Here is a 12,832-nt window from a genome sequence, read left to right as displayed (position 1 = left end):
GAGTGGAGAAGAGGCAGCAGCAACGGTGGTCAGCCCGGTTACTTGCAAGGCAGCAGCTTCGTCCCTCTTGATGTGCCACACCAAGCGATGGGTATTTAGCACAGCAAGAAGGAATGACACTGGGAACAACACGTCCATTTTGGTGCCTAGCGTTTGTCAGTTTCTTTGTTGATCTTCCTGACCTGGACTGTGGACTTAGACCCTGGACTCATGCCTTGATTCTTGAACCTACTTCTCAGATTTGCCTTTGCCTTGAACCTTGATAGTGGACTTTGGTGTGGGTGTGCCTTGCTTTGCTTCTACTTTGTCCTTGCCTTGTGGACTGCTCCAGCTCCATGGATTCGTGTGGGAGTCATTTCAGAACTGAACTAGGAAATCATTGGGGTTTGCCTTGTTGCTGAACTGGGATTTCCTGGGGAAGACTTTGGGAGAGCTTGGAAAGCCACAATAAACCCCTTGAATCCCCCATGGTGTATGTGCGTGTGAGCAGGAATTGGACAGTTAGAAAAGCAAGGATCTCAAAGACTGCTTTTAATAAGCAGCCAGGGAACCAACTTCAAAGGCTTTGAAAGCCAAATTTGGTTGCTTCCTATAACCAACGACCTAATTGCAGCAATACAAATGTTTCTGTGATGTTCCCCCAACTCATTAAAAAAACCCTGGAAGAGTTTTGAAGTTTTTCAATGTTCTTCAAGGGGGCAACCTCATGTAGAGCACATTGCGGTGATCTAGTAGGGAGGCGATTAAGGCCTGAGTAATTATATCAGTCTAAAAAATAAAGCCACCCGCACACAAGACAAAATCCTGACCACCTTTTTACTAAACAGGAGCTGCAAGTCCAGGAGGAGCCCCAGGTTACGCACTGGATCTGTTTTGTGGCAGTGCAACTCCATCGGAACAAGAAATGGAAAATTCTTGGATCCAGAGGCCCTAAAGCCCAAAGCCACTTAGTCTTGGTAGGGATCAACTGAAGCCCGTTCTTTCTCCTCCAACTGCTGAGATAGGCCATCTACTGAAATACTTGGTGTTGGCCAGGAGCAGAAATGTAAAGCTGGGCATCACCAGCATATTGCTGATGGCTTCTCCCAGAACCTCCCTGTAGATGCTGGGTGGGGGGAGTGTTCAGCCCTGAGGCCTCTCAACAGTGTCAGGGCTGTGGCTCAATCTCCCCCCTGCATCACCAGAACTGGAATGGGTCCAGAGGAAGGAGGAGAGCCAGGGTAACACCACATCTCCCTCCCCCAACTCTCGGAGATGGTCCAGAAGATATCGTGGTCCCGAGAAGGAAGGCTGTTCCATAATATCAGGAGCATCACGGCACCTTCCTGGCCGGCTCACACTTCACCTCACTTCCCATTTCATGCAGTAGCGAGGAACTATAATGGATTTCTCTGAGATGTTGCTGGATGGGACAATTCCGAGCAAAGGAGATGATCTTGATCCTCCTTTTTAGCAAAAAAGAAGGCTGGGCTTTGTAAGTGAAAACCAGCCACTTGCCCTGTGATTCTACTGGTAGTATTTCTGGGGGGACCACAGGCCCACAGCTTCTAGTGGCAGGTGGATCAGAGCTCACACTGCAGCCACACCCTCCTTTCTCTCCCCTCCTCCGGCAACTCCCTCTAGAACCTCCGTCTCCGTGCATTCGGGGAAGAGGAAGGCGCCCAGTCCCTGCACCCTAACCAGAGGCGGGGGCAGGGGGGGTCTGCAGCTCATCTCACTGCCTCATCCCTGCTAAGCGTCCATGTCAAACTATGTAAAGAAGTGAAGAGGTAACCCTGAAGGGGGCAGACAGGAGCAAGTAAGGAAAACAGAGTCCTAGCAAAGGGGAAAGAGTGGAAAGAAACTCAAGATCGCCCCACCTTGATTCGCTTTGCTACAAGAGGGGACAGAGGGAAACTCTGGCAAGCTTTCGAGCTCCTGTAATTATACTTCACAACAATAAAGTAACATTCATGTGATCCTTTTATGATTTCCTGATCTGCCCTACCTTTGGAGGGCTGACTTCCCCTTTGAGAGCCAGCGCTCTACGACCGAAACGGCACCCCCAAACAAACGTCACCCGAGGCCAGGCGTCCCCAGCTCAGCTTCCCGCTTCCCCTCTCCGGCTCTTGGCACTCTGCCCACTCGTTTGCCAAGAAGACATTTCCCTCCCCGCTGCCTCTTTCTACACACGAAGCAGGAGGAACGCTTCAAACGGAGGGAGTTCTCCCGTTACAACTGGCTGATGGGCAACCTTTCAAAGCTGCATCCACGGGGTCAGGTTGTTGCCTTTCAGGTGCACATTTACAATCGGTTGCAGCAATTCACAACATTTTTTGCCATTTTCCAGCAGAATGGCAAAAAGCACCCTGCTGGATTTGCTTAACAACCATGTGATTTGCTTAATGACTGCTATGACTCACTTTATGACTTTGTAAAAATGGTCATAAAATCGAGTCTGGTCACACGGTGCCTCCGTTTATGACTGCAACGAATTCCAACCAAAATTCCAGGCTCGACGTGGTCCTAGGTCGAGGACTACCTGTGCAGCCGAGTGACTCGGGGCTGGCAGTGGGGGGCAGCTACCCTCCTCTCTCAGCTCTGGGAAGGAGAGGGAGGGGAAGGGCCGCCCGGAGCAGCCAGCGGGAGACGAGGGTGAAGGGCACTGAGTCGCCCCGGGCACCAAGTGCTTCCCCTCTGTAAACAGGGACGACAGGCCCAGCAGCGACTCCCTTCCCAGCCCCCTGGCAGGATCCCACCCACAGGACCCGTCCGTCCGACGCTGCCCAGGAATCGGCCCACCTCCCCGAAAGCCGACTGAGACCAGCAGAGCTCTCTCCCCTCCCTCTTCTCTGCTGCCCCCCCAAGTGTGGAAAGAATGCGGAGTTGGAGGCAGCTGCGCCTGAGCTGATCCTCCCTAATGAAAGCCGCTCCGTCAAGCGCCACACATTTTTGCTCTTAAAGAAAGAGCAAATAATCAGCCGCGTTGCATGGAAATATTTTCTTTCACATTTGAATGCAATTAAGGGAGTTAATTCCAGGGCTGGGGGAGGGCGGCCTGCCTGCTGGCTGCAGGGTGGAAAAAAACCCGCCCCGACCTGGCCTACCCGTTTGTTGCGTCTCCGTGGATCAGCGGAGCCTTTTGGGGGTCCCGGAGGGAAGACCGCTCGGCTGCGGCCATCTCTGGGGTGGGGCCAGCAGAGGTTGAACCGCCTGGGTAGCCGGCAGGGAGGGAGGGCTTAGAGTGGGCAGAAGAGGATGTGAAATGCTGGCTGGGGAGGCAGGAGGAGAACTCCCCAACCCAAGCTGCTTGGAATGAAGAAGTGGAAGCGGGGAGAAAAGGCTAAAAGCTGGAGGGGAAAACCTGCCATGCAAAGGGCTAGAAGCTAAAAGGCGACGCTGGAAGGAAGAGTTACCCATGGCGGGAAGAGCTTGGAATGACTATTAGAGAAGAAGAATAAAGAAGAAGCAAGGAGAAGGGGACAGGACCAAGAAGGACCTCTGGAGGAAAGCAGGCCAGCCACCATGGGAGAGCAGGTGGAGGATAAGGAGAATCCTGCCTTGGGCAGGGGTTGGACTAAATGACCTCCAGGGTCCCTTCCAGCCCTAGGTTTCTATGAGAAAGATGAAATCTTGCTGATTTGCAAATCAGTCCTTGGCCCGGACTGCTTCTTTACCTCGGCCTCCTCAGGACTTTGGCAATCGCTGTGGGACGAAGACACGGATCCGCCATTCAGCTGTGAGGGATGGAAAAAGGGGGCACGTTTATCACAAGACATGGCCGGTGGCTCCCCGGATGGGGAAAAAACCCAATTATCGGTTAGAGAAAGCACCTGCAGGGCTTTGCGAAGGTAGACATCTTGCTCGATTGAAAAAAAAAAAAAGAAATTGGAAAGGAGAGACACTTTGGACAGATGAAGAGAAAGGAAAAACAGGCCCTGGCCTTCTTTTAGAGGCCTGGTTTGGACCGCCTACCAAGCCGTGGTTTGTTCAACAAACCACAGCAGGCTGGCTTGACACATCACACTAGGACATCAAGCAAAGTTTAAAGGCTAGGCTTAGGTTTACTGATTGTGCAAAGCCAAAGCCGGCTGTGTGATATTATGACTCCGTGGTGCCATGAGGCTGAACCAGAAGACCCCCGAGGTCCCGTACAGCCCCCAAAGGCAACGATGCTGTGATCTTAGCCCAATGCCAAATATCAGCCACGGCCAGAGATTCCCTATCAAGCGTCCAGAGACGGAAAGCAGTACGGGATGAGTTTCCACTGATCGCTTGTGGCCCTCAGGGTCAAAATCCCCGGGCCCTGGAGTGGGAGAAGGGGAGGCCAAATGCCCAGACTTGCTGGCTGGAGAGAATGACTAGGCCAGAAGGGTTTCCATATTGCCCCCCCCCCCCAAGAAGAACACCCAGAGCTCAACGCCACTTACCTGTCTTTGCGCTGACCCGTTTGTCATAGGTTGAGGAACTCCCCCTGCAGAAAACACAGAAAGAACTCCAATGAGGAACCGTTCCCACGAATCCCTCACCCTGTGCAGAGGATTGGCCCCCTCTGGGTCGTATAGCCATTAATTCTGCAGCTGGGGAGCGGCGGGGAGGACCCAGCTTGTCGGTGGCAGGTTGTGCAGAAGCAGAAGAGCTCCACCTTGGATCGCAGCACAGGACGGCCCACCGTTAAGTGAGAACAGATCACAACGGTTAGTGCAGGGATAGAGAAGCACCAGGAAGTCACTGGTCAGCTAGACTGGGAAGTAACAACCCACCAACCCAACCAGTCCGGAAAGAGGCCGGTGAGGCCCCTCTGCCTGGCCTCTCAGGCACAGTGTGGCTGTGTCCATACAGTCACCGCTCTTCGGATCAACCTGGGGAAGTCTTTACATTTACTAGCGTGAAATGCAGAGTGGTTCTCTTTCGCCCATTCTGATCCCAACACGCACACACACATTCAAAGAGGTTCCGGCCATTTGCCCCGATGCCCAGGAAGGTTTCTCTTGGGGGGGGGGGAGAGCTTTGATCGGGAGCACAATGCGGCAGGAGAGGGTTTGCGTTGTGCAGTTGCCGCCTGGTGAGGCCAGGCCCAGTGTTGCAGCTGCTGCTCAAGCCCAGGATGGATCAGGGCTGCTGCTTACGGTAGAGATGATAAATGCTGGGGCCTGAACGTCGCTGTGCCGGGTGAGTTCGTGTTCTGACTCTATTTATTTATTTATTTATTTTATTTATATACCGCCCTTTCCCGAAGGACTCAGGGCGGTTTACAGGGCATTTTAAAATCATTCCAATACAAAATACAAAGTTAAAAGACAAATAAAAGATTAAATTATCCCTGAAAATAAAACCCCAGTTAAAATTCTCAGCCTGGGCCAGAGAGCTCAAAGAGCCAAGTCTTCAGGTCTCGGCGGAATGAACGTAGGTCAGGGCCAGTCCTGAGCTCCACGGGCAGCTGGTTCCAGAGGGCAGGCGCACCCACAGAAAAGGCCCTCCCCCTGGGTGTTATCCGCCGGCAATCTTTTACCGGCGGCACCCTGAGAAGACCCTCCCTCTGCGAGCGCACTGGACGAAGGGAACTTGATGCTGGCACAAGAACCAGAGTGGGCAAAGCTCCAGGTTCTGGAACCAACCAGCTGCAGGGAACTCAGATCCATCCCAGGGTGCCCCCTAGAATCTCACCTTCTCCCCCTTCTGCTCCCCTGAAGAACCAGTGATCTGAACCCAGACCCGCCCCCCCAACATTCTCTGCTGTACCACCCAGACAGAAACAGGGCGTGCTGCCTGCTCCAAATGCACCTTGAGCGGCCTAGCGTCAGGCCACTGCAACCAGAAGCGACCTGCAGAATCACAACCTCAAACCTTCTTAACCTTCCCTTAAGGTAAGGTTAAGCATCTCGGGATATTCAGGATATCCCACCCCTCACTATGGGGGGTGAGCTATTACCCCCTGTAGATAGGGCTCGCAACTTGGGAGTCCTCCTAGATTCACAGCTTTCCCTAGAAGACCATATAGTAGCTGTGACTAGGGGGGCCTTCGCCCAGGTTCGCCTGGTGCGCCAGTTGCGGCCCTATCTAGACCGGGATGCCTTACGTACGGTCACTCATGCGCTCATGACCTCTCGTCTTGACTACTGCAACGCTCTCTACATGGGGCTACCCTTGAAGACCACTCGAAGGCTCCAACTGGTACAGAATGCAGCCGCGAGAGTTGTGTTGGGAGTTTCCCGACACTCCCATGTCACACCTTTGCTCCGGAAGCTGCATTGGCTTCCAGTTGTCTTCCGGGTGAGGTTCAAGATGTTAGTAATGACCTACAAAGCCCTACATGGCATGGGTCCAGAATACCTTGGGGAGCACCTGCGGCCGGCATCAACTTCCCTCCGCCCAGTACGCTCCCACAGAGAGGACCTCCTCAGGGTGCCACCGGTCAAAGAATGCCGACTGGTGGCCCCCAGGGGGAGGGCGTTCTCTGTGGGTGCACCGGATCTATGGAACCATCTTCCGGTCGAGCTCCAGATGGCGCCCGATCTCTGCTCCTTCCGGCGCAATCTTAAAACCCATCTCTTTGAACAAGCTGGCCTGGCCTGATGGGACGGGGTTGGATTTTATAAATGGATCTTAACTTTTAATTTGTATTAATTTATTATGGGCACTGTTGTTTAATTACTTTTTAATAATTTTTAATTTTTGTATCTTGTTTTTATGTATTGCCCTGTTCACCGCCCTGAGTCCTTCGGGAGAAGGGCGGTATACAAATTAAATTAATAATAATAATAATAATAATAATAATAATAATAATAATAATAATAATAATAATAATAATAATTAATCTTCCCTCTCCCTGTGCTGGCAACTCCCCAATGGCCCATCCGTCTCCTTCGCAGCTCCTTGCCCAGAAGAAAGAAGGGCCACATTTGAGCCTGGCCTGCAGTGCTTGGAAAACAGGTCTGGGCATTAGTGCTGGTTCTGGCGCTCCGCCTGCTGCTGCAGCTGCTTGCAAAGAGAACAGGGGACTCCTCCTACGTGGAGCCAAGAAGAAAGTGTCTCCACTCCGTCTTTGGTCGTCCCTCTGCTCAACATCTAACACCAGCCGCTTCCCTCCCTCCCTCCCTCCCTCGCCTACCCCACCCCCCACTGCAAAAATCTCCAAATTATTCCAAGTTGTTCTTTTGGAGTCTTTCTTTCCACTGGGAGCCAGAAAAGAGGGCAGGCAACTTCAATAGGAAACAGCTGTGCTAAAAACACAGAGCTCTCCATTCAGTCTGGCTTGTGGGGGGGGGGAGGGTTGGCGGTGGAATCATGTACGTTGGGTGAAGATACGATCTCTCTCTTTCCCCGCCCCCCCCCAGGCAAGAAGAGCATGGAGTCTCTGTAGCAGCTGGGATCCAGTCCTTGGTCTGTTTGAGACCCGGGTTTTGCAGGTCCAACTGTCAACGCTGCAGCCCCAGGAGGGGGCCGGGCCAACTGGGGGACTCCTGGGACACTGTCAAGTGTGGGACAGGGAGGCCTTCTGCTGCCATGTCCACTCTTAAAACTCCTCCCCAACATTTTGTCCTTCTAGTTCGGCATCTGCCCAAGAGGAAGGTCAAAAAAGTCAAGATGGCAGCTGCAACCATACGACGTTCCATTCCTTTTCTTAATGTCTGTTTGATACCGAACCCCCCCTCCCCACACAGATGCCCCCATTCTTGGGTGGGTTGCCCATTCTAGTCTAAGAGAATTAGCCATGGATGCTTTCAAAATCTGTTTACTTCACTTGCGGCCACCAAGAGGCTTTGCTGAAACGTTGGTTCCCGTCTGCCCACGGAAGGCATCTGGTGCTCTGGGCCTGCCCAATCGTGACCTTCTGGATTTCCTCCAGCCAGTTTACAACAGCTTTTCTGCTCAAAAGTGGGAAGGGATGGATTTAATTTACTTCTAAACTGTTTATAGGATCCCCCTTTGGGCACATTTATCAGCTGCAATTCTCGAAATGGCACGGCCTTTTAGACTACACGAGTGCTTTTTAAGCATGGCAGTCTTAAGATATGTGGACTTCATCTCCCAGAAATCATTGTCGGCTGAGAATTCTGGGAGCTGAAGTTGCCAAGTTTTCAAAACATTGGGTTATACCCTGCAATTGCACTTCTCACTTCTTCGGGGCCGAGTCCTTGCCTTCAAAAATAGATTTGGGGTTTGAGGTTAAGCAGAGTTAACCTACGAGAGAGCAGAGGTGCCAAGAATACGGCCTTTCTCACGAGCAGCAACTGTTCCTTTCCTGAGGCTGGCTCCTGGTGGAATCCCTCACCTCGAATGTGTTCTTCAGCAGGAGTGACACCCAGTTTCTTGAAATATTCATCTGTTGCAGGGTCCACTATCAGCAACCGCGCTTCATTTTCCTTAGACTTGATGTGGGCCACAACTTCTGAATGCTTCATGCCTTCCACATTGATCCCATTGACCTGTAGGGTATCCAAACCAAAAGGGAAGACGCTGGTAAGAAATGCGCATTTGGGCAACCGAATGCTTTGCACCATGGGCTCCAATCACTGCAGAACCAAAACAGGGCAGCCACCCCAGAGAGGACAAAGCTTAGAGTAGAGAGTTTCCATCAGTCACCCTGATGGGGGTTCCTCTTCCCAAGACAGCCAAAGGGCTGCCAGCAACAGAATTCCTAGCTCTGCTTCCTCCTAGAGGACTCTGGGAACTGAAGTCCTCAGAGCATGCAGTTATGGAACACTGAGGGACTATTCTCTGCATCTCACCAAACTGTAATTACATAATATGCCATAATACACATGTACACAGAGACTCAGGGAGGAGATTATGGGGCCACTGAAGGAATATTGGTGAGCCACCCGTGGTCCTAAAGAACCAATTGCCCATCTCAGTGGTTACAAGCCACAGTTACCTTGTTCACACAACTTGCTAATCAAAAACCAACCAGACTATGCAATATGTAGCCTGGAACATTAATTAAATTCCAATGATCTTCTTGCTATATTATCTGCCCACACAGCTCTCAACCGCAGCAAGAAGCTGGATGCCAGAATCTGAAAGAAAACCAGCTCCCAGCTTTAGTTTAATTTTTTAGAGGCAAAAAATATATATATAGTGTCTCTCTGTGTACGTGTCACACGGATACAGTATGTGCACATTATTTTACACAGGGCAAAGGATCTCTGCTATGCTCAGAGGACTGTAAATGAGGATAAAGGCAAAGTTTGCTCCAGGAGGCTGCCCATTTGTCAGGCAGGATACTGAAGCCCCTTTGTCCATGGGCAGAGGCTAAATAACCCCTCAAAGTGGAAAGCAACCGATCAGTTAATCAAGTGGTGTGCTACTCTTTCCTTTTCTGCACGCAGGGAGGCCTTTGGGAGAAAAGCTAAGTTTCCAGGAAGAATAAACTATTTGGGAAATTAGTCATGCATTTCAACACATTTATTCTGGAGATCTGGAGGCTGTGAAGTTACTAATTGAGAAGGTTCTCCTAATCTGATCTGAATCAGGGCCCAATAAAACCTTTTGTCTTAGCTGCGTATTCTTTTCTTCCACTCTGAAGCAAATAATGAGCCAATCTCTCTCTCTCTCTCTCTCCCTTCCTTCCTTCCTTTTCTTCCTTTCTCTTTCCTTCTTATTGTAAATAAGAGCCCAGTTTTGGGCTGTTCAGAGGGAGAAACCAGAGGCACAGCTGTGCCAGAGAGAGCCAGGGTGGTGGCAAATATTCAGGAGCCAGAGGTTGGAGGCATTGCCTAAGCCCTGGGAAGGCAGACAGCCTTAGGGAGGGACTCGGGCTGAAGCCCCAGCAGTGAAAGAGGATGGGGAGGATGGGAGGAGAAGCAGAATCAGGCCGCGGGGTATTCTAGCTCATCCCAATCAAGTAGACTTCTGCTCCTCCTATGGGGCGTGTTTCCTGATCTAGTGCACCTCAGGTGATCAAAAACAGCAGATGCAGAATAACGTATAATAACATGCTGTGGGGAGGGGAACAGAGGAGGGAAGATCTGTTAAATGAAGCTGTGCAGCTGCTGCTGTCACCATACCTGGCAAGGCTGCACCTGTTGAATGCCCACCATCTCTTCTTTGGGAGGAGATGGGAACACGGGACCTGAGTTGCAAATACCCCCAAGGTTCATTACTTGTTTGGCTCCAGCCTTCTGGCCAAGCCCCTGCCAGCCAGCCTCCATGTCCGGCCCACCCTCAGTGGCTGCTCTGGCTCCCCCCCTTTCCTTCGAGTAATCAGCGGGGAAGGGGGGCAGGACCCCTGCAGGGCCCACAGAGCTCTCCAGACGTAGCTCTGGAGAGGCTGCCAGCCCTTCTCCCCTCCCGGCCTCCTTGCACCTGCGGTGTTTCAACAGGGGGCCGGTGGGGGCTGCAGGAAGCTGAGGGGAACTGAAGGGGCCAAAAGAGCAAATAGGAGAAAGCTGCGCCTCTCTTCCTCCTCCCCAGCCACCACCACCCCCGCCCGCCCGCCCCACCAAACCCATCAAACTCTGATGCCAGTCCCGGAGAGCAGGAGGTGCCTGGATCGGGTGGCAACTCCGCAGCCCATTTATGCGCCTGGGAAACGCGCCAGCCAGGCGTGTTGAATGAACGAGCAGAGGCCGACGGGTGGGGCATTGAGGGCCAGGGAAGGAGGGCCTCACCCTCTCTCTCCCCTCTCGGACGTCCAGGGACCAACTCAGGAGCCAGGAAGTGGTCCAAAAGAGCCTTTTCTGGGTGCCCCGCAGGAGCTGCCCCAGAGAAGGGCGCGAACGGACGGGCGTCTCCGCAGCTCAGGACTGAATCGGGGGGGGGGGTGGTTCTTGGGGCTCTCCAAGCTTGGGGTTCACTTTCAGATGTTTCCTTACCTGCCCCAGTTCCAAAGTTCTGACGGTCGCCCCCCCTCCCCCCCAGAGTCACTTGAGGAACTCGGCAACACAGCCCCTTTGCAGCAACTCGCAGTCGGGTGACCATGTTTTGCTGTGGCTCAGCTGATTGCAGGCAGTCCTCGACTTACAACCATTCACTTAACAACTGTTTCAAGAAAGTAACTTATGACCGGTTTTCACACGTACGACAATTGCAGCATCCTGGAGTCACGCAATCATGATCGGTGACTTCCCTAACCGGCTTCCGACAAGTGAAGTCAACGGGGGAACCAGATTCGCTTAACAACTGCAGTGATTGGCTTAATAACTGTGGTTATAAAGGTCATAAAATGAGGCGTGAGGCACTTAACAACTGTCTTGCTGAGCAGTGGAAATCTGGGGCTCGATTGTGGTCATTAGTAGAGGACTGCCTGCAACTTCCGGTTTGCTTAACAGCGATGGCGTTCATTTTACAATCACCATATTCACTTAATGACCACTGCAGAAAAGCTCATAAAATTGCACGTTATATGAATGGCTCGTTTTACAACTGTCATGACATACGACTGTAATGGGCAGGCTCCACTGCAGTTTTGGGTTGAGGATTACCTGTAACTAGTTGGGTAATGAAACATCTACAAGCAAACCAGTTCAGAGAGCCCCCAGGACCGCCCACCCCCCATGGAAGGTGGTCCCAGCCCAGGGCCTCCTCTTCTGCAGGGCTTCTCTCTCGCAGATGGGGAATGAGGCGTGGCCCTTCCTGACCTATTCCTTGGAAATGGAGACTTGAGGGTGCTCCCTCTGCCTCTTTTAACTTTTTAACAGCCTCGTTTTAACCTTGTGCTTCGTTCTGTGTGTTTTTTAACTAGGCTTTTTACACCACTGTATGCAGTAGTGGGATTCAGCCCGTTTGCACCACTTTGGCAGAACCGGTAGCTAATTTTTTGTTGCCCAGGCCCAGAATGAACTTCCGGAAGCGGCATCCACACAGAGAACCGGTTGTTCACATATTTGAATCCCACCACTGACTGTATGTTTTTATTGTAAACCGTCCCGAGACACTTAGGTGAGATGGGCAGTGTGGAAATTTGACAAATAAATAAATTAAATAATTCTGTAAGCCAAAGCTTTCACTTGATGCCAACTCTGGCTTTGGCTTCCTTCGCCTTCCACTTGCTAAGGATGACGTTGCATCAACAGACTGAGCAAAAAGTATCTCAAAGGTGTCTTGCGACCTCAGACCGGCAATAATGTTGGGTGAATTCCCCTACAAGTGTCAGGATCCTTCACCTGCTCCCCAGATCCCCTCATTACCTCCACGAGCCTGTCTTGTGGCCGTAGACCCGCTTTGGATGCCGGGGAATCCAGATCCACCGAGCGGATGAACTGTCCAGGCCGGGACTTCTCGCTGTGCAGGTTGAACCCGTAGCCATTGGGCCCTTTCTTGAGATGGCAAAGTCGGGGCCCCAAAGGCTCCTTGGCCTGCCCATTCACATCCTGGATTGGGGGGGAAAAGAGAAAAAGGCACAGTTTTTTCTTCTTTGGTAACAATAAGGGAGCACCGAGGAAGCGCCTTGCTCCAAGTAAGATCTGCCCGCCCATCCCAAGGGCCAGGAGGACAGAAGAACCACAAGGGACAATGGCCGAGGGCCCCCCCAAGCAAAATGGGGGAACAGGGAAGGTATTTCTGATCCATCAGAGGAAAGGCCCCCATTTTATTTACAGACACAGACCAAACTTCCGTAGAACAATGAATCATGTAGAAAAACTGAACTATGAAAAGCTACATATATTTGCCTTGTGATATGAAAAGAAACATACCAAATTTTGTTTCTCCCATAAGGCTCCTCACAGACATCACAACTAAACACCCTTGTGCAACTTGTTTGATTCTGCAGATTTGTCTGCTAATAAGAAGGAGGCCTCTTCTTCCATCCAGCAGCCACAGCCATCAGCAAGGGGGTGTGTGATATTGATTCAGAGCACCAAGCAGGGGATAATTGACAGTTATTCAGCAAAGCACTCCATGTCAGTTC

General features: G+C 51.7%; 1 protein-coding gene across 4 annotated transcripts in view; it reads right to left on the bottom strand.

Annotated features, from left to right (window-relative positions):
- The window catches only part of NHERF2 (NHERF family PDZ scaffold protein 2), an 85,873-nt gene that overhangs the window by 6,057 nt on the left and 66,984 nt on the right, over positions 1 to 12,832 (bottom strand). For 2 of the 4 annotated variants that reach the window (XM_083372527.1, XM_083372530.1), the window contains exons 3-6: positions 12,111 to 12,293; positions 8,255 to 8,408; positions 4,410 to 4,453; positions 3,657 to 3,716 (exon numbers count right to left, since the gene is read on the bottom strand). In XM_083372527.1, the coding sequence (XP_083228653.1) occupies positions 3,657 to 3,716; positions 4,410 to 4,453; positions 8,255 to 8,408; positions 12,111 to 12,293 (441 nt within the window). Of the gene's footprint in view, positions 1 to 686; positions 1,446 to 3,656; positions 3,717 to 4,409; positions 4,454 to 8,254; positions 8,409 to 12,110; positions 12,294 to 12,832 lie in introns of those variants that run through there. The other 2 variants (XM_083372529.1, XM_083372528.1) reach the window with 2 other exon arrangements.

Source organism: Vipera ursinii (genome assembly GCF_947247035.1).
Source record: "Vipera ursinii genome assembly, chromosome: 13".
Classification (NCBI taxonomy): domain Eukaryota; kingdom Metazoa; phylum Chordata; class Lepidosauria; order Squamata; family Viperidae; genus Vipera; species Vipera ursinii.
Note: the sequence above shows the minus strand (reverse complement) of the source record. Positions and strands in the feature narration are given on the sequence as shown.